At 31.7% G+C, this 22,109-nt stretch overlaps 1 protein-coding gene across 4 annotated transcripts in view; it reads right to left on the minus strand.

Moving 5' to 3' along the window:
• The window catches only part of LOC148628907 (protein FAM135A-like), a 31,938-nt gene extending 13,008 nt beyond the window's left edge, over positions 1-18,930 (minus strand). Inside the window, exons 1-14 of one of the 4 annotated variants that reach the window (XM_088540530.1) lie at positions 18,792-18,930; positions 13,290-13,366; positions 12,021-12,100; positions 10,177-10,316; positions 9,280-9,350; positions 8,672-8,848; positions 7,925-8,018; positions 7,466-7,613; positions 6,469-6,518; positions 6,050-6,205; positions 5,020-5,093; positions 3,834-3,994; positions 3,192-3,293; positions 1,318-1,377 (exon numbers count right to left, since the gene is read on the minus strand). In XM_088540530.1, the coding sequence (XP_088396656.1) occupies positions 1,318-1,377; positions 3,192-3,293; positions 3,834-3,994; positions 5,020-5,093; positions 6,050-6,205; positions 6,469-6,518; positions 7,466-7,613; positions 7,925-8,018; positions 8,672-8,848; positions 9,280-9,350; positions 10,177-10,316; positions 12,021-12,100; positions 13,290-13,366 (1,390 nt within the window). In that variant the 5' untranslated portion in view covers positions 18,792-18,930. The remainder of the gene's footprint in view (positions 1-1,317; positions 1,378-3,191; positions 3,294-3,833; positions 3,995-5,019; positions 5,094-6,049; positions 6,206-6,468; positions 6,519-7,465; positions 7,614-7,924; positions 8,019-8,671; positions 8,849-9,279; positions 9,351-10,176; positions 10,317-12,020; positions 12,101-13,289; positions 13,367-18,791) is intronic. The other 3 variants (XM_088540546.1, XM_088540539.1, XM_088540554.1) reach the window with 3 other exon arrangements.
• Between the last annotated feature and the right edge of the window lie 3,179 nt (positions 18,931-22,109).

Here is a 22,109-nt window from a genome sequence, read left to right on the forward strand (position 1 = left end):
TTACTGTTGCATACACAGCTTGGCATAAAAAAACTACCTTGATAAGTCCATTTTTAAGGCCAACAAAAAAATACATGTGTGTTTAAGGTTACATTGGATGAAATAATAGGGAAGCTAGATAAGAATATATCATTTAATTATTAAAATTATTTTATATAGACACTTATGGGAGGATTTCTTGACTTAAATATAATCATCTAAAAAAATGACAGCTTAGCAGCATTTTATACATGTACCAGGGTAGGCAGGGTAACCTTAAACAGACAATATTTTTTGTTCTATGGCCTAAATACAGTCACTGCTTCCAATGTGGCACATCCAATTAAATGAAATAAATTTTATGAATGTGTCAGTAGCCATATTAAAAAGCATGATCAGTCAGAAACTCAACTCAAACAGCAAACAGGGATCACTAATATAAAGATAAAACACTGGATTTAAGTAATAAACTAAACAGTTAGACTGAAGATAACAAAACAAAATCATATTATCATATAGCTTTATCAAATGTTTCCTTTGTCATAAAATTTACATATGAAATAAAATTGGAAATTTCACTCTTTGACTTTCTCCTACCAAAACATTAAAACACAAATATCAATCATAAAATTTAAAATCAATGTTGAAAACAGCAATAAATCGTGGAGATAATAAATAGAATAATCAACTGGTTATCATGAATAATCAAAACATAATTATTTGTACCAAGAATGCTTGAAGATTTAACTTGTGCGTGGAGCAAGTTCAGCGCCATGGACAGGTTCATGTGAGTGTAATGGGTGTACAATCCCCCTTTTTTTCAATAAAACAAACAAACAAAAATATTGTAGTCTGCTAAATAGTGCATTGAATATGGCAATTAATCATATTCATTCATTATACAGGTCATAATCTGATTTCTTTTCATACTGATTCTCGAAATTATGCCTCCAATTCATAAAATCCTGGACCTGCCCCTGAGTGCACTTATTATATCTGGGCATCCTTAGACACTTGTGATCATATTTTGGTTATTTACTATTTCCAATTAATTATCCTATTAATATGCAAGCTTCAAAAGACTATATTTAAAACAAACAAAACTATAACTCATTCTTCAACAAAACACTGGAGGTAAAATATGGAAGTGATAAGAAATTTAAATAACAAAATGAGCAAATATTTACAGGAAATGTCATAAAGACATGCATCAAAAACACAAAATTAGGCTAACTATACACACAGTTCCCCAAATAGTTAACCAAACAAAAAACAAAAAAAAAAACAAAATACACATCACTGCAATTTTCAAGAAGCATTAAACAGTGCTACAAATACCACATATAAAGCTGTGGGTTCTCTCAACAAGCTTTCCCCTGCAGGGTGGCAAAGTGTCAACTGAAAACATCAAATCACATTGAAATTCCAGATTTAAAAAACCTTTGAAACGTTCGAAGAGTAAATCAAGAAAATATTTACAGGTATTTTTTTATGAAAAATGAACACAAATAGAACTGAATCTTGTCATAAATAGATAGCTATAGTATTTTTATAATCAGAAAGTCCATCACTATCTAATAATGACCGATTAATAATTACTTCACGCTTAACTCATTTCATATGAATGATTAAAAAGGTACTCAATGTATGAAGTATGCAACAAACACCTTAGTGATAATTATATAGAATGTTTTTAAATCAATGGTCATAATGTATCATCCTTTAATAATAAAGGTAGCTATCCTAGTAAGAATGTTGCCAGGATAAAATTAGGCACTTTATTTGCAAGATGGTCACATATTTTTATTTTTGATGTACAATAAGTATACTTAAGGAATTTTATCAATAATATGGACCATGCATTTTTTTGTTATAAAAAAGGTTACAGAAATCAGAGATAAATGTTATAGAAACAGCAGGCAAAATAAGAGTTATCTCCCATTATTAGAAATTCAAATAAAAATGGTTCAATGCATTTAACCATTTTTTTCTACCATCGCTTAAAGATTGCATGGAATATAAAAATTCTAGTGAATTTGAACGATATACTAAAAATGTGACACTAGACCTGTAAATTACATCTTACATGATTCTTATGTGGATATCTACTGAATATGGACGAAAAGATGATATCTAATGTTTTATAAGCCTCATGCCAGTTTAAAAGAATGTTATTGCTATCACATAAAATATATATACATGCTTTCAGTATTAACTATCACCGAAATGACTATTTTATTCATACATATGTGTTATAAGCATAAAAAGTGACTTGTCGTTAACAATACCCTAGATGATTTAAGTCACACCTGCACTGAACTTTCAAACTGGACTGCTGATCTGAACCATGTCTATAGAAAACATCTTTTAAATGTTTGTTCACCTTTATACATGTACTTTGAAGGTGGGGGATAATAAAAGTTTGTATTACCTGACAAATTTCATATTAGTATACTAGTAATAGTTAATGTTCCTAGGCTTGTCAGTAAACACATCAAATTATATCATATAATCTCTTTGTTCAATAAGTAGGTAAAAAAAAATTATCTTTAACTCACTAATAACCAAATTAAGGCTAAAAAAAATAATAGACTCGTTTTCTGCTACAAGCAAGACAAAAAAATAGGGCAGGTAGGTAGGGAAAGCATTTTATTTTCCAAATTATTTTAGACTGAGGTAATGGGGAGCTATCTAGATTTTAGCAGTGCTTGGGCTCAAATTGCCTAAAATTGTTTAGGGAGGCACAAAAAAAGTAGGGAAGGTAAGGTAGCAGGAAACAGACTTGACTTTTTTTGGCCTAAATCAGGGATAACAATGAGTCTAAAATACACATAATATAACTACCTAGCAAATGAATTTTATTGTATGTCATCTACCTTGCTGTACCTGTGAATGAACACCTATAATAGACTGTGTGTGTGTTTGTGTGCGTGTGCTACAAATTATACAGTGAAATTTCTAGCTGAGGAAACTAAGCCTGGTCATATCATATCTGTAGCAAATAACAATGATCTATCACTGTCATCACCTTATGTCAACAAATTTTTATACATCAATATGTTTCAACCCTAAGTACTTTCAAGCATGAAATAGTGAACTGGCTTAATCTCTCTTGTACAACCCAATGAAAACCATGCAGTTACTAGCCATGACTGATGGTCACACTTGATTGATTATAGATTCAGTGAACCTTGATGACCTTTTCTACTCACCAATCACATCAATATCAGATGGATCAATCATACTGTTCAGATTGTGTGTAGACACAGTCAAGGTTTGAAACAGTTCCACTAACGGTGAAACTGGTAGATCATCTATGTTGTTACAAAGTCATATAATTAACAGTAAAATTATCACATTGTTTTATCTAAAAGCTCTTAACATTTAAATACAGTTATCTTAATAGTATCCTTTTCTCCTTTTCTTTGGTCAAGCAAGCCATGAAATTTTGACCCAATAAAAAAATTCCTTGTCTAAATGAAATGATTTCATGGAACTAACAATTTCATCTCAAATCATGAGTAATGATACCCACTAATAACAGAAGTATAACCTTTACCACCATTTCAGATAAATAAAAGGAGGGGTTAACTTCTTTTTTAGCCTTTGAATTTCCCCCTCAAAAAACAAAATTCATCATTCTTATAAGTGACACGCTAAATTCCCTGAACAGATAATAGAGACAAATACTTTATCACTTTATTGCAGCCGTCCTTTTCACAAAATATCTTAAAACTAAAATTAATCGTAAGTAATGGCTTCGCAATACATAATATTTATTATGACCTCATAAGTAACGACTTATTTTACAGTTATGATTTTTCCTGAAAAGGACTACAGGACTTTGGCCTTACCATTAGACATTGGAATGTGATCACAGTAGACATCTTCGAAGATAATAGGTAGAGTGGTATAGTCTCCATCTATATCACAAATCTCCATCTGTAGGGATGGAAGGTTCTGGAAATACTCAGAACTACGTACAATGTTACATAATTCTGCATGACCATGGAAACTGAAAAAAAAACCAGATAGGTATTATGAACTGTCAGGATAAAACCAAGCACACATTACAATAATAGTGTTACAGCAAATAAAGTAGGAACCTATAGGGGATAGAGTTGGTGATCTTTGAGTGTAAGTGTTTGTAAGAATGAGGCAAAATGGGAAAAATCAGAAACATGCATGTCAAAAACCCATCGATCTGACAATGTAATATCACTCAAGGATACTTTGAAAATAACACTTTTTAATCTCTGCATCACTGGCTTCGCTCAGAAATGTTTCAATTGAATGTTAGAAAAATTAGGTTTTTGAAAGAGTTATCTGTCCTTGAAATGTTCATTTGTAGTTCATTTCAATGAAGCTGTAACTCAATTGTCCAGCATGATATGGAAAATCTTGTCTGTTTTCCTTGATTCTGATGATGCAAATAGTCAAATAACACTATCAAAATTATGTTTTTTTTTATTTTAATACCATGTTTCACCCACTGCCTAATTCTTACAGGGACTGACACTTATGTGATGTCTAAGGTAGTTGGATGGACAGTTGACAAGGACATTTAAACTTTCTACACAGGCAAAATTATTTCATATGATTTTCACCTGAAATGAGCAAAGAAACTAAGTGACAGAGTTCACGTGAAATTCCGGTGAATGGAGCCTTCACGTGAAATTCACAAGAAATGTTCACATGAAATTTGTGTTTAGTGAATTTCACATGAAAATCATGTTAATTTCATATGAATTTCACCTGAAAAATATTTGCCTGTGTATTACTCTATAAGTACCCAATCTACGACTAATAGAAAGTTAAACTCTTCTTGTCATATTGTCCAATTGCTCCTTTGACAAAAGGAAAGATGAATGCATGGGACATTATATTTACTTTATATAAGCACTTATTAGTGTAAGGCTTTTGTATTTTTTATTCATAATGGTGCTTTTTTACCTTGCTAACAATCTGACAACTTAACACTTAATTTTAGACCTAAGCCTGCTGTTCCACATATTAGCCTATTTATGATCTTGTACATACCTTGGTTCATAACATGAAAGACATTCTGGTTTAGGGTAATCATGAGTAAAGAAGCCTTCAGCGAATCTCTTGGTCTGCAAAATCAAAGTGAGAAGAAATGCATGAATCAAAATAATATAAACATGTAATGGTACACAAACCATTCACAGTTCAGTAAAAATAGTTCTCATATATGTTATATTAAATGGGTATGAGGTTGCAAAAACAGGAATAATTAGTGAACAAATTTCCACTTATCATTTATTTCCCAAAGTTTTCTCAAAGCTTTAGTATACAGATGTCTCAATTATAAAGCAAATATCTTGTAAATATCTGAGACATTATACTTAAAAATGATTACCTATTGTAAAACATGAAACATTGTAGTGAGATGAATTTTGGGATTATTCTTGGTTACAATAACTTAATAATAACAAATTATGTTCGAAATATCACTCTGAATTTTGTGTATTCACAGGATTATACTTGTTTAACTTACAAGTTCAAATCTAAAAAGTACAAGATGTATTTCGATTAGTCCATAAATGACAATCACTACAATTTTTAGCTTATTGTCTGAAAAGTACATTACAAATTGTATGGGGTAGGCCTAAACAAAGTACACTGAATTTTTGATACAACATAAAAGTTGCACACATTGTCCTGCTAGGTATAATCCCACTCATACAAGAAGTTGATATCTGACAGCAACAAAATTACAGTGTTTGCCCCTTCTGCATGAATCCACATACCAAATTAGAAATCATTCCATACATTAGTAGTTGAGATAACTATGACAAAATTCAGATAAATGAACAGACAATATGCAGGACAAACAAGGTGTTTCCAATATACCATCAGTTGTTGAGTGGGGTAAAAAAAACTGACCCAAACACAAGAGAGTCTGACACTAGCTTATTAAGTGGGGTATAAAAACTGACCAAGACAGGAGACACTAGCCTGTCTAGTGGGGTATAAAAGCTGACCCAGATATGAGACACCAGCATCTAGATCTAAGTATACAATCCTGTAATATATTTGCTATATCTACCCTAGCAGTATGATGTTCCTGAGCCAATAAATGGAGTACACTTCTATCTAATGCTACAACTTCAACAAACTGAAACCATAAATTGACATTCTCCGCACACAGCTGTGTAACATCTGTTGTGGCTTTATTAATTAAGTCTTCTTCATTGTCAAAACACTGTAAGTACAATCAACGACAGAAAATAACACATAGTAATGGTAAATAGTTACTGTGGTATTGATGAACAACTTTATGGCTATTTTATTAAAATCAAGACCTTCAAGAATTTTCAAAATTAATCCTTTTGAATATGATGCAAAAAAGCATGCAATAAATGTTGAATGATGTCCCATCATCAATTCATTATAGTTAGACACATTGTGTAACATGAAAGCATTGCCACCATCAACATTTGTAGACACAGGGAAGCAATGACTTACCTGAATACTATCCATGATAGATTCTAGACGTTTATGACAGTTCATATGTTCTGAAATAACAGATATCAACATAATGGTTACATGTTACAAAATGAACAAACGTAATCACAGCATATATAAAATTTCTTTACTGTATCTGCTATATATATATTTGAAACACAGTCGAACTTCCCTCACTCAAACGTGGATGTCTCGAACACCCGGGATTTCTCAAACACAATCCAAAGTACCAAACTTTTTTCCTATACAATTAATAAAAATAACTTTGGATTTCTCGAACACTCGAACTGACTACTTGGTCTGTATAAATCTTAGAATAACCATCATTATCTCTAGCTCAGCTTAGGTAATAAAACTTATGAAAAACTGAAACCCTATCATAAATAAAAGTGTCATTTCAATTAATTACAGGTAATATTCTAGTTATTACTAATTAGGTAGTTTTGATCTTAACTTAGTACTGATTGAAGTTTGAGAATGTTCCGAAAGTCAGCATAATGAAAGCATCAAAGAAAATTAGATGAAAACAAATTATTGACAAAGGAACTTGAACTCTGAATACTTCTAAGAAACTTTCAGAGTTCAAGTCAATAATTCCAGTTATAGCAGTGACTATTGTCATTTCAAAGAAAAAACAAGTGGAGTAAAAAGTCTTCCTTAAAGACACACATACAAAATATTCCACTGTGTCTACGATAGGTAAATAAAAAAAACCAGTGGTCAACCAAAAGCATGCCATATGGCAGGTTATTTTTATGGGTGTAAAATTCAGTGATTTTGAGGTAAAAATGTAACCAAAAATATGTTTGTGTTTCTAATCTTGGCGAATGCTAATTGATGCACTGAGTACTGAAGCCCAGAGTTAACATCAGCCAAACTTATTTCGGTGTTTTTTGACAGGCAGCTAAAATATATCAAAATTAAATCCAAGTGAAAATCACCAGCTATACGGTATCACCAATACTTGTTCTCATCAATTTATAAAATTATTCCTTACCCAGATGGAAAGTTGTGTTTCTCATTGTCTTCAAATACAATTCAAATATGCCCTGAAGACTTTCATAAGCTGAAAGAAGTACTGTACAAAGCTTCCTGTGTACATTAAACGCTGTATGTAATCGTACTGTATCATTTGATGTGTAATCCTGTAAAACAAAGACATTGTAAAAGTCTGAGGAGCTGCTTCAATCATGGTTCACTGGGCAAAACTTTTCTGACTAAAAAGATGTGATGATTCATATGAACATTATAATCAAGACCTGGGCTTATTATACATGTACTTATACTAAATTAAAACTTTTGAGCAAATCTTGCAAAATTCAATCAAATTTTTACTAACTTAATCAACATGCTAAAATTAAATACTATGATAAAAATAATATTTGTGATCTAATTGTGTGTTTATGTATTGGTCTTAAATGATTTTGTTTCTGTGTTTGTTCCCAACCATACATACACCATACTGGTTTGCTGATCCAAAATAAACCATTTCTATACTATTGTCTCCAGCTCCATTCTTAGGCCATGCTGACTTAGGTGGTCTGGGTAACCTAACATGTAATGAATAAGACAATTTTCACTGTTGGTAGATAAACAATAATCAAATGCTAACAGAGTAAGATTCAGTTTCTCTAATTCTTGACAAAAAAAATCTTTATTTCAAAACATAACATTTATTCCCTCAATGACTCTCTTTCAATGTCATGAATTGATTTATTAACAATTCATGAAGGGACAACAATAATCAATGAAATCGGGTTTCCATGCCAACATTTATTTTCTTTACTGATGAATGATTTTCAAAGCAACAAAATATAAATAAAAGACAAATTTAACTTTCAAATAAAATTTTATCCCCTGATGTCAGGAGGGAAAATCAACCAATCAGCACTGTATAACAATACATTAATAGAAATATTTCACAACAACAGTTAAAAATAGAAACAGAGGGAACTAATTCTTCTCCTTCTATTTAATGCCTTTACTCAATATTCTCTACTTGCTCAGTTTTGATGTGTATTTCTTTAAAAAAAATAGATCATGATACTGAGAGTAATAAAGCAGTATATGCATAGCTGTGCTGATACATGTAGCAAGTTGAAGTAATAATTTGAAATACAAGAGGCTCACATGATAGCCAGCAAATGTCATAATTAAACATGAAACATAACTTGTTGATGTAATCATTAAATATGAAACTTACGTGATAGCTGGTTGATGTAACCCTATCAATGTTCCATGAACAGTAGTTTCTATAGAACACAGATGAAAGTAATCAAACAATATGGGTACATGATGATGGATGCCTTTGGTAGGACTGAAGTGAAGTAATACAGTCCGAGATGTTACACATTCCATCTTCTCCTGTAGGGATGTTGGTCTGAAATAAATACATATAGAATCCAAATAAAAAGAAACTTCCAATCATGTGATAACTGGATAATTTTGAACACTTGAATACTACTATTATTTCAGTAAGATCTAAGTATTTGGACCTGATGCTGCTGATGAGAGACAACTCTCCTTGAAACATATATACAGCATACCAAAATTTAATATATCAATATAATTGGTATTTTTTAATTTTACAATACATTAACCTATTCTCAAATTGTCTTCAGATCATACTGTATAAGTTACCATTTTACAATACATTAGCCTATTCTCAAATCGTCTCCAGATCATACTGCATAACTTACCATTTTCAACTACAACAACAATAAATAGTACAATTCTAAGGCTAACATAAAAAATAACATGAACTCTTTCACATTCCAAAAACTTGAAATGTGTACTAAAATCATAACGTACCCAGAGTCTTCTTCTGAGAACCATAACTCCAATATTAACTGTAAGTCTAGCTTCTCTAAACATTCCTCTATCTAGATGTGAAGATAAACATGGTCAACTTTCAAATTCTTATGAATACATAAATTATTGTTTACCTTCAGCTGACAAAATTTTAATTGTTAATGATATTTTACAATAATCCTAATTTCATGTACAGTCAAGAAAATTTAAATAAGGATATATTTGCCATTTTTGTGTTTTTTATTTTTTTTTTTTATCAAATTATGAATGTTTAATTTTGGTGCTTTAAGAATGTTTAATATACTTATTTTCAAATAAAAGAAACAAAAAATACTACAAGATCCAAGAAAATTTAGTTATAATGAAACAAAAAAAAGAAATAAGATATAGGATAATGTAAATGCTATATCAGAAAGGCATTACTTTAAGTCTATACCATAAATCAGTAAATAAAGGGTTATAACAAGATTACCTATAGTATAACTGATCAAATCTAGGCAATAGTCAAAAGGAATACCCAAATGGAAAGTTTGTATATCAAATGGCAATATCAGAATGAAAGTTGGAAACCACCACAATGGTTATGACCTGGTACATGAATTTCCTATAGGAATGGTGGGTTCATTTCTATAAAATTACAACTATAAAGCAACAAATTGAATAGACTTCCAAACTAAACAGATAGCATGAAATTTATCAATGTATCTATTTGAGTTTTCAGATCTTCTGTGGAGCTGTATCTATAGAGCAACTACCAATTATCATGATGCTAAACTGGTCCAGACATATCAAAATAAAATACAATATTCAAATCAAAATTCTTTACATCTTCTGACAAATTAACAAACATTTTTAATGCATTTTCTGCAGTAATTGTAACAGACACATAATGAATACCTTTGTACTGTCTATAATAGTATGAAGTCTGAATGAAATTAAATCATTGATCGTTACATCTTCATTTCGGTACAATATTTGGAATGTTTTACTAACAGCCGTCCCATTGCTAACACAAGCAGGCAAAGTCAGTGAATCTCCTGTGACAAATAAATAGGCAATATTTTAAATCAAATTCATAGATAAAAGTTAGCAGTAGCCCATGGCTACAAGATTTTGAGCTGGGCTACCAAACTTTTGGGTAAAATTTAGTTGATCATATAGAAAATACTAAATAAAAATAAAGTCTGGGCTTCCAGCATTTTCACCCCTGAAATTTCCTTTAAAATAATACAAAACAAATCATGGATAACTCGATGTATTGGTTTTTTTTTTTCAAAACTATACTTTATCTATACATCAAAACAAAACTTTGTGTATTCACTCAAAGACATAGAAATGTTGAACTGCAACTCAAAAACTACATTTAGATCTGGGGTTGGTTATTGAACTTCTCATTAGCTCTTAAGTAGCCCTCCAGATGAGAATCATGCAAAATATGATTCATTGCTAGAAAGTCAACAAATTTTTATTCTTGATATTTTGTTTAAAATGTTAAGAAAACATAACTGAAGAAGTGGCTCTTCATAAAACCCTTGTTCTAAGGAGATAAAAATTGTATGGAATGTATTGTAGAATCCAAATTAAGGGAAATAACTCTGTAAATGACACAAAAATGCAATAGGAACTAGTGGATTTCAATGTAAATTATTTCCTAAGAGCAGATAGATTGGTATGAATAATTAAATATTTTATTATATTGACCAAATAAGCAACTTAATACCAAAAATGAAAACATGTAGCCTTTTTTGGGGTGTATCACATATTACAAAATTTGCATGATTCACACAGACTGTTACTTAAACAGTATTACAATTTACTAATCAATTGATTAAATTTAATCATATGATTAATCAGTTGTTTAACTTCAGATTAATCAATTGATTAATTAGTCATTAAACTATATGTAATACACCTACTGAACCTGTTTTAAAACCTGATCATTCGATTAAAAAATGGCAGACAACATAGATATCAGCCTCAAAGAAGAGAAAGGGTATTTAAAGGACAAGACCTTTTGGACATGATTTTTTTTCCAATTACGTCAAAGATACTAATACCCGGTAGTTAATAGTGAAATAGAAGGGTAATTAAATTCCAGTAAAGTCACCCCTTGATGGCCGGAAGTTATATGAATAATGAAACATATATCAACTCATTGATTCTGACTTTAATAATCATTTATTTTGAATCTTGCATTCTCAAAGTTCAAAATTTCCACATTTAATTCATGATTTCTAAAATTGCACTAATATTTTGAGAAGACAAAAATATTTTGTCTTCTAAAGATTTAATAATTATTATTGTATTATGACTGAAGGAGAGAAAACGGTTTCTGGTACAAAAAGCCAATTTGTGATTATTTTTGAATATCATCAAACTTATTAAAGGTCCGTAAGTCCAAAACTCAAGAACTACTATTATCCAAAGTTACCCGAAAATAAATTTAAACTTCCCTGTACAGTGTTCCAGCTCACCTACAATAGAGGTACCTAGCACTAATCCGTCAACCAGAAGAATGTGTGAATTATTCTAGCCACAACAGCCTTAATTATCTAAAAACATTTGTCCCAATAACATGCGTATACAAATCAAGAAACAGGCATATTTCTATAGAAACTAATCAAAAGCTCATAAATAATGTCTGTAGTTGGGCCATATGATTTTGATTTGGTTTAATGAAGTGCCCACTTTTCAAAGATTGTGGCTTTAGCTGCCACAAAGATTATAACTAATTGACACACCTGAAGCTTTAGGTAAAGTAACTTCTATCTTAGCTGGTACTCTTGGTGATGTTTTTAAAGTCGTTCTTATTTGGTAAAAGCTGAAAAAGATCAATCAAGACTATGTATGTTAAGAGGCAATAGTCAATATTCTGCCTTCAGCCGAAGGCAACAAAGTATACATTAAGTTATTTGGTCATACCTAATGGACAACTAGCTTTATGCATTATAGCAAGTAAAACAGTTAACTTCACGGGATAAAGCTGGTCTTTTCTTGATTGAATGTCATGATGAAATATATTAGGTAGTTAACTGGGCAATTAAATTTTTATCATTTCAAAGGTATTTCAATTTTAGATTAACAGAAAGTTTAAATCTCTTTATAAATTGTTCAGTTAACTACCTATGGATAAGGCAGTTCATCAGGTGATTGAAATTTATTCAATGGAAGACAAAATTAATCCACTGAACATCTTCATCATTGTATGCACTATAATCATGTTTTGTACACATTGAAAATTTGTTTTGTCCATAATGGTGAGGGTTATTTAGTCATGACAGTTAATTATCAAATTGTACGTCATGTGTTGCACATCTTAAAATTCTACAACTATGCATAATTAACTTAGAGAATGAAGTTCGGGTCACAAGCCTTCTTTGTGACTAAAATATTTCACTTTCTTAATTGATGGATAGGTACATGTAATATGTCAAGAGTCACAGGTTAATACATGTGTGTTCTATATATGTACATATAAGCATGTATCCTATAAAGTGTACATATATACTGATTCTAACCTAGTGAAAATTAGCCTTATCTTGTCACCAGTAACATTTAACCTTATCTTCTCACCAGTAACATTAAACCTTGTCTTGTCACCAGTAACATTTTCTAATACCTGTGTTGTGAATCATTTGATATTTGATAACTATGATTGAATACATAAAGATAACCACACCTGGTATTATCTTTTTCACAACATGACGATGTTCATTCCTGGTGAACAACTTCAAAGACTATAATGTACTCCAGCATAAATTGTTCAAAGTCTGTGCAATAACAAAGTGATGTACAATGATCTTGCATGGAAGACCTGTTTATACTCTATGAGAATCTGTAAATTTTGCCGTATCAAGAGGAAATTATCTGTTAAATCCTCAAATTTGAGATTTTTTATATAGGTACTATGGGGAGATTCATAATCCATAGAGCTTAATTTGCAGTCAAAATTTGTAGAAACAATAGAGAATCCGTAAATGTGAACACCTCTGGTATCATGCAATACCTACCCTCTTTGAAATAAATCAACATTGTAGAATTTATGGAACTCAACTAAAAACTCTAAAATAGACTGTAACTCAGACATCTGGAAGAAAAATAAATAAAATGAGTAAGACCATAATACTACTCCATTTAGATTAAAACAATTACATATAGTGTACAAACCAACTTGTACCAGTTTCTCTAAATTATGTGCCTTTAACAACAATTAGAAAGTAATGTATGACTACTGATAAACCCAACCTCTTAATATAAGATAATACATTATCCCAAATACACGCAATTACACGAATTATCAAAAAAAGAACTCAAAGAAAACTGTAAACGGGTTACTGTAATGACTGTCATTGATGAAATGATTCAATATATACAAATGTACATGCTTGAACTTGATACTTCATGTTAATAAAATGTTTCGCAGGGTACATCCTGATATAACTGCAAATCTTGAACCATCAACATTTAAAGCAAGTATGGACAAACCATTCAAACTTGAGACAGCTCTGAATTTTGATAGCAATTTAATATTTTACAAAAGATAAGAATCTACCAATATCAAACTGGCCCCTTTATACATTGTGGGCCCTTATTTCTAGAATGGTTCCTGTCACCATCTTCCAAAATCAACCAAAGCTTCCCTTTTGACGTATGACAAATAACATGTTTTGTACGCAATTTCAGAGATCAGTTTACTTGTACTCAATTCATTGTCCAGACATTATAAAAATAATTGTTTAGGTCTCCATTAATACCAGATTATGAAACACAATCCCACTCTTCATGGGCTTTTGAAATTCATTGGAACCTTGTGGTGTAACTTCATAAAAATCTTTACATCTTTACTCAAGTTATTGTCCGGACACAAAATGTCTACAGAGGACAACAATAGCATGATACCATTATATGTACACAATTTTTTTTTAAGTCTACAGTCATATAATTATTATAGATTACTACTTTTTAGGTGGTTATTAACACCATATCAGGATATACAACAATGAATACTTCAAGGTGTAATGTTAATAATCACATCTCAAAAGAACCTGAATCCCTCACTTGGCCATGTTTTTTCTTGGATAAAATTCCGAACACTCATACCTAAGAAACAATATTACATTTTATTGAATTCTGTCCAATTCTTTCCAAGGTGAGAATTTTTGAAAGTAACAACATTAAAAACAGAAAAAAATAATAAAAAGACAATTACTTCAACATGGCTAAACATATTCAAACAAATGTTTAAATACACAAATATCTCATCATGCTGAATACTTTTACCTGTGCCAGAATTTAGCTAATCCTAACATTTAAGGAAATATATGCAAAATACTGCTGTCTAATTCCTTTGTTCTATCTTTAGTAACAGTGAGCATGTTTTTTTTTCACAAAGATTGATTATCTCGAGTTATCCGAGGTTTCGATTCATCCGAGTTCGAGTGATCCAAGGTAAAAGAGTATTAAAGTAAGGGGAGTTTTGCAGGGACTTTGTAATTAGTTCGAGATTTCGACTAATCCGAGTTCGACACATTGAGCTTCAACTGTACCAAGTTTGATGGATCAAAAATCAACACATCAGTTCTATGCAGAATACCCTAAGAAACATTAACACCAAATTTGTTTCTAATTGGTCAAGTAGTGTCAGAGAAGATTTTTCAAAGAAAGAACATTAAAAATATCGAAAAAATGTCAAAAAAGGACAAAAACAGATCACAGATCAAAAAGAAAATTTGACCACAGACAGATTTCACAATGCTGAACACTTTTAATCTGTCAGAAATTGGCAAAACATAAAGGGTTAGGTTTGGGAGATACATGTACATTGTATATGTGAACAAAATTCTGTCTGACCTATATGTTCTAGTTATAGTAACGTTGGATATCTTTTTCCACAGATCAAAAACCAATAAACCAGTTCTATGCACAAACATTCGTACCAAGTTTGGTTCTAATTTGTCAAATAGTGTCAGAGGCTTGAGGCATACCTAAACTTTAAGAATGGACACACAGATGTACAATGCACATGTATAAAAATAATAATTTACAAGTACATGTACATGTATGTTTGAATTTCAAAGTCTTTGAAAGTAACAATGCATGTACTACAATGATGTAGAAAATAAAATAAAGAGAAAATTCAAGAATGGATTTTATCCTATTTCAAGACTATGTCAAACAGAGTAACATTACATAATTGAAAAATGTCAATGTAATGAAAACTGATGATAAAAATGTACATATGAAACTAATTTCATTGTTTGAAAGGAAAACACCAAGAAATACAGATCAACATGTTCTTTATCATCTAAAGAAATCTTTCAAGACAAATATTCCAGGATAAGAATATTTAATATAAGATCAGTCAGGAGAAAAATCAAAGCCAGCATTCTACTTATAAGGCAATTACACCTTGGTTCAATAACTTATTGATGATTCTTCATATCATTTTCAATAGAAGCTCATATTAACTTAGGTCAGGCTACAATAAGATGTTTACTTTGTCAAAATGTATTGGGTAAAATACTCATCCCTCAGTAAATCAATAGATCTATTTTAACATTACAAATATATTGTCTTCACTTCCATATAAAAGTTATTGTATAGCATGTAATTTTTGCAGGTGATTTTGCTATCTGTATAAAAATGCCACAATGAACTATTACCCCTGAGCCATTTCATTATTAGAAATGGCAAAATTTTATGCATACTTTTAGCCTCCGAGTCTCAAAATTTTACACCCCGCAAAAATAACCCGTCATATGGTAGTCAATAATTTGATAGATTTACACGTCATATGGTAGTCAATAATTTGATAGATTTACACAAGTAGACAACCCAAAATTATGAAGCAAACACATTACATGAAGTGGTAAAACTTTTATGTATAAGTTACCTTTTTATTAATTTATCTTTTTGTCTAGTTGTACATGTGGTTATGTGAAAAATAAACCCCTTTTTAAAAATAAAAAATATAAACAGAGATAAGAAAAAAATAAACTCCTTGAAGACTGCACTAATACATGTACTATGTAGGAGGCCATGTAAACCTCATAAAAACCCCATGGAGATTGCAGAACTTACAGCGCAGTTGGCCATCTACATGTACATGCAAATTATTAGAAACACTATGGAGACTGCAGTGTTTACAATGTAGATGCCTGGTGGCCATCTCAGAAACTCCATAGAGACTGCAGTACTTACATATACAATGCAGGTGGCCATATAAGTTATCAGAAGCTCCATGAAGACGGCAGTTTTTACAATGTAAGAGGGCATCTAAGGTATCAGAAGCTCCATGGAAACTAACACATTGTATTTGTAATGTACAGGTACATGTATCAGAAACTCAAACGAGACTGCACCACTCAAATACAATAAATGAATGTACATGTAGGTGGCCATCTAAGATATCAGAAACTTCATTGAGACTGCACTACTTACACTGTAGGTGACAATCTAAGATACATGCAGACTGCACTACTTACAATGGAGGATGCTACATTAGATTTCAGAAACTCCATGCAGACTGCACTACTTACAATGGAGGATGCTACCTTAGATTTCAGAAACTCCATGGAGACTGCACCACTCACTACAAATGTATTTAGGTAGCTATCTAAGATATAAGAAACTTTATAAAGACCCCACTACTTGCAATGTACAAGCACATGTAGGATGTGACCATCTAAGATATCAGAAACTCCATGGAGACTGCAATTCTTAAAACATAGGTGACAATCTAAGATACATGTGTATCGGGAATTCAATACAACTGCACTACTTAAATTGAAGGAGGCCATCCACGTGTAAGATATCAGAAACTCCATGCGCATGGAGATTGCAGTGCTTACTGTGTAGGATGTGACACTTAATCTAAGATATCAGAAACTTAACTCCTTTTTTTTTCAGTATCCCCAAACATTGGAACAGATATTGCATGATTAGTTTGTCATGTCTTTGTACAAATACAAAATGTATATTACATACAGATCTGCACATGTATGTGTATCTAAAGTGAGTTAGAAAAACTCCCTAGAGCTCTTTTTACAAGAAATCATGTTGCTTATTGGCTGTTAAACTATTTCAGGTTGATTGTACTTAAGCGTTTAAGTAATGACCTCTAGATTTGTTGGTCTTGAATACCATTTTGGATCTTGTGCAATTGCCCCTTGCAAGGATTATGTTAGTAATGGCTGTTAGTAGATGACAAGTAACAAGATACCTGACCAAAGAACTTGGTCAGAGTATGTCATACTAGCAGTTAATGCATTGGTGCCTACTCCCACCCCATATGGGTCTGAGAGCCTTTACCTACTCTAACCATCTTTGCAGTATTTAAGTGTCAGTCTTTAGAACATTGTACATGTAGAATTGGGCAGTGGGTAAAACATGGTATGGATCAGATAATCCACCACTTTGACAGTCACATTTGACAACAATGTATATGAATCGCCAGAATCAAGGAATACATACAGGTTTTTCTATATTCTTGTGAAATGTAATTTAAAAATTACATATGTATATTGAAATAAACTGCAATTAAGTCTGCATATAACTGTTAAAACCACAATTTTAAAACATACAATGTACAGTGTACACAGGTACTAATTAAAAAAATTCCAAAATATCCAGAACATATGTGTATTTTCAAATTAAAACATCTAAAAGATTTTTTTGGGTCTAACATTACAGACTAATTTGAATAGTTATTTCAGAAGGAATTAAACTGACATGAAGCCATTTTAAAATAGCATTACCATGAACCAAGATTAAAAAATCTGTATGTATCAAACAAAAAAATTTCCAAAGATACAAATAATTATTCAAATGTCCTGCATTAAATCTTAATAAAGGCCATTTAAAAGAAGACCTTACATTCTCTACTTGTGAAAATGAAATTGTACTGTAGTATTGTGAAAAATACATGTACGATGTAGACATACAACACATATGAACATTGTACAGCAGATTTTGACAATGCTCAAACAGATACACACAACAAAGAACATTAAATAACCAAAAAAATATAAGTATGCACAAGCAACTAAAGTTAATGAGCAACTTGGACTCCACTAAAACCTGGAAGCATGCACATGAATAACATGTAATTTTGAGTAACTATGCAATTTAATTGAAGGCATTATTAATGAGGCAGCTCCTCTTTATATCACCTTGATTTAGTAGTGATGAATATTCAGAAATTCAGAAAAGAAAATACTACAAAAATTATGTCAGATCAGTGGCCAGTGCATGGTACTTGGTAGTTTGACCAGGTTTCAGATTTAAACATTTCGGTTTTTACAAAGTTTCAGAAAGCTTTAAAAACACAACACAACAAATGCCTTTACATGTTTTAGAGCAAGGTATATCACAGTGATAACACTGGTTAGAAAACCCCTGTATGTCTATAAACTTTAGGCACAGCTGATTTATTGTCCTTTTTGTCGAGCTGTCTTAATCGCTATTAATGACCACCAAAACACACTGTGAACACTAGACAAGTAAACTGTTACCTGAACTATATGTTGCTTGTTTTAGAACAATTAATAATTCTATCAACTACATTACAAATTCCCAATCTCTTGATCATAACAACCATGTAAAGTTGAAAGCTGAACCATTTACTCATTTCCGGTTTTCATGCGTACAGTGTTGATTCTAGGGAACCAGTAATCAGAGTTGTCTGACTTTTCCCGCTTATTCTACCACTCGTTTACAGACTGAATCCACTAGGTTTTTGAAGAAGGCAGGTGCAGATTCATATGGGGCGGACCAGGCGTACGCCCCTAAAATTTGGAATTTTTTTTCTTGACATTAAATCTGGTAGCTAGGGTGTAAAATGTGTAACCTGTACACGTACCCGTGCCCGTACCCAAATATATTAAATATTACGGAATGTTATGGTTTGAAATTTGCATGAGATGATTAAAAGTCTGTTTCAATTCATTTATAGTCATGAAAATGTTGTATGGTTTTTAGTATTTCTTCTTTAATCGTTTTTTTTTTATTTCAAAAGGCCTAAATTTTATAACCGAAAGTTACCGTACCAACCTTATAATATTTCTCACGTTTCTGAAAACATTTACAGGTTAAAACTTCACTTTACGACTTTAGATAAGGATATGAAAGATTTAATATTGTTTTAAAATAGACGTGTCGGAGTTCGAAATCCGTATCGTACCTAGCGTGAAACCCCGTACCATCAAAGTATGAAGACGATCTTATCCAGGAAGAAAAAATAAAATCGCATAAACAGAGCCTTTTGCGACTTTAATTGGTCGTCCACGAGTACTTTGATAATATAATGATGTTTTAATATCAAAAATGAAATTGTACAAATAACAAAAATACCGGACTTTGATTTTGGGTACGGGGATTTCGGGTACACATATTAGACCTTTTAAAAACATAAATTAATCAGGTGGAAATATCAAGTAATAATGAAGAAATCGGCAAATAGTATTCCGTTACAGGGAAAAGTTGGTACGGGTATGGGCTACACATTTTAGACCCCACCATTAAATTCTAACACCCCCCCAAAAAAAGTTAATAAAAATTTCTTTCCTCGTTTCGCTCGGACTTCTCTTCTAGACCAGCCCACATACACAATAAGAAAGATAACTCAGTTACTTATTGCTTGCTAAGAAGTTCTTAAAATAACAACAAAAATGAAATATATGTGATAGATGCAGTCAGTAAAAGGTCTGTAGGTGTTCTTTGTCTCGCCAGATATTCTTTTATGAATAGTATCTAAAGTGGAATAGTAGCCACGGATTATTTTGGATGAGACATTTAGGCACCGACCGTTTTCATACTGGGCAAGGAGTTAAATATAGATATTTAACTCCTTGTACTGGGGCTGAAATTTAAAAAAAAGTTATTCCAAATTTGAGCTAACTATTTTTTATCAATTTAGATCGAAGATCAGAATTGATATAGCAGTCTCCAGAGCCTTTAGATTTGTAAAGCCTGTTAGCATCTACAGTTATCTTACACTACCGCAGGAAAATAGTCCCATTGGCATATCCCATTAAGGTACAAATGCAGATCTTTAATTCCACTTTATAGGTATTTCTTATATATAATATTTAATTATATGCTACAGGGGAGGATCCAGGATTTGAGTTTAGGGGGACGTAAATTGAATTAAATGCCGTGCAAAGCAAGACAAAAAATACTATGGGGTGAAACTTGTGGTGAATTTTTTTTTCTTACCGATTTAGGGGGGGGCGTATGCCCGGTACGCCAGTCCTTGGATCCGCGCCTGTGCTATTTGCGCCAATAAACAAACCCAATAAATAATTTTATCGCTATTAATATGGTTCGTATAATAACGATCCAGTTAAAAATTGTTGACCTCTAACCTCGTATAAGTACCTGTATTTACCCGTATAAACCAATATGTCGATATATTTAAGTTGCCTAGAAATGCTTTAATCTTAGACCCATGATTGATCATTTAATGTTTAAATTGAAACGAAAACCCTGCGAGATTATAAATAGTCATCGATCATAGAAATGAAATACTGTCTGTGCGAGACCCGACAGGGTAGTCAAGGACGTTAAAAAACCCCTTAGTAGTAGAATTGAAATATAAAGAGGAATCCTGAGTATCAATTGGAAGAGCTGTTTTCAGATAATTTCACCCAGGTACTTACGGATCTATATATTCACAAAATGGGGGCAATTATTCCGATCAAGATACTAATATAAAAGAAGAGGTTCCAGGCAGGGACTACACCCCCTGTTCCACGCTACTATAGTATTATTTGCCACTCGTTTTTGCAAAACTTTTAACGGAAGGGTAACATAACCCCCCTGATATATCACCAACTGTATCGTGTAATTTTATTACGGTTACCGCCTCGTTACATCGGAAGCCTGGAGATGACAATTGAAAATGAAACTTTGCTAATGGACGATGGAATAGGAATTTCGATCCTGCATTTCTCAGAAATGATGTCAGTCTGTGGTCAGGTGATATTGATTTTTGTAATACTGTGAAAGTATAATTGTTCGTGGGGTAAAAATTAAAATTTAAGCCGTCAACACCAAGCAATATTGTTTATGGCGAATTAGGAAGATATCCAATTATTCTGACAGTTCAAATAAGAATAATGAAGTTTTGGTGTCGTTTAGTAAATGGTGACGAAAATAAAATTTCTACCTTATTGTATAAGTTACTCTTTGTATATCCAAATGATTATGGCTTCGAGAATAAGTGGATTTCATTTATAAAGAAAATTTTTGATCATTGTGGCCTATCAAATGTTTGGAGATCACAACATTTTTATCATCCTCTTTGGATAGAAAAGTGCATTTTTCAATGTTTGAAAGATCAGTTTACTCAAACGTGGGCAGAAAATTTATCTATTTCACCAAAAACTATTTGTTATCGTTTGCATAAATCTGATTTTTGTTTTGAAAAATATTTGGTAGAATTACCCAGTTATTTGATGCAATATATTTGTAAAGTTAGATGTGGGTGCCATCGCCTACCAATTGAGACAGGAAGATGGTAAGGTATTCCCAGACAAGATCGTTTTTGTACACTGTGTACCTCACATGATATTGGTGATGAGTACCATTACGTTATGATATGTAAATTTTTCGAAAAAGATAGAAAACAATTCTTACCAGTTTATTGCCATTCAAATGCAAATACTTTGAAATTTGCAAAACGTTTTTCCTCACAGGATATTGATGTACTTAGAAATATAGCTAAATTTGTGAAGATAATTTTAACGAAGGTCGTACCTCCCGGTTAATTTCTTTACATGTACAATTGTTTACACATGCACATCATGTAATATTATCATTTTTTGTATATT

This window comes from Perna viridis, chromosome 1, assembly GCF_037379345.1.
Source record: "Perna viridis isolate PV_CMFRI_1.1 ecotype Kerala chromosome 1, ASM3737934v1, whole genome shotgun sequence".
In the NCBI taxonomy this organism is placed as follows: Eukaryota; Metazoa; Mollusca; class Bivalvia; order Mytilida; family Mytilidae; genus Perna; species Perna viridis.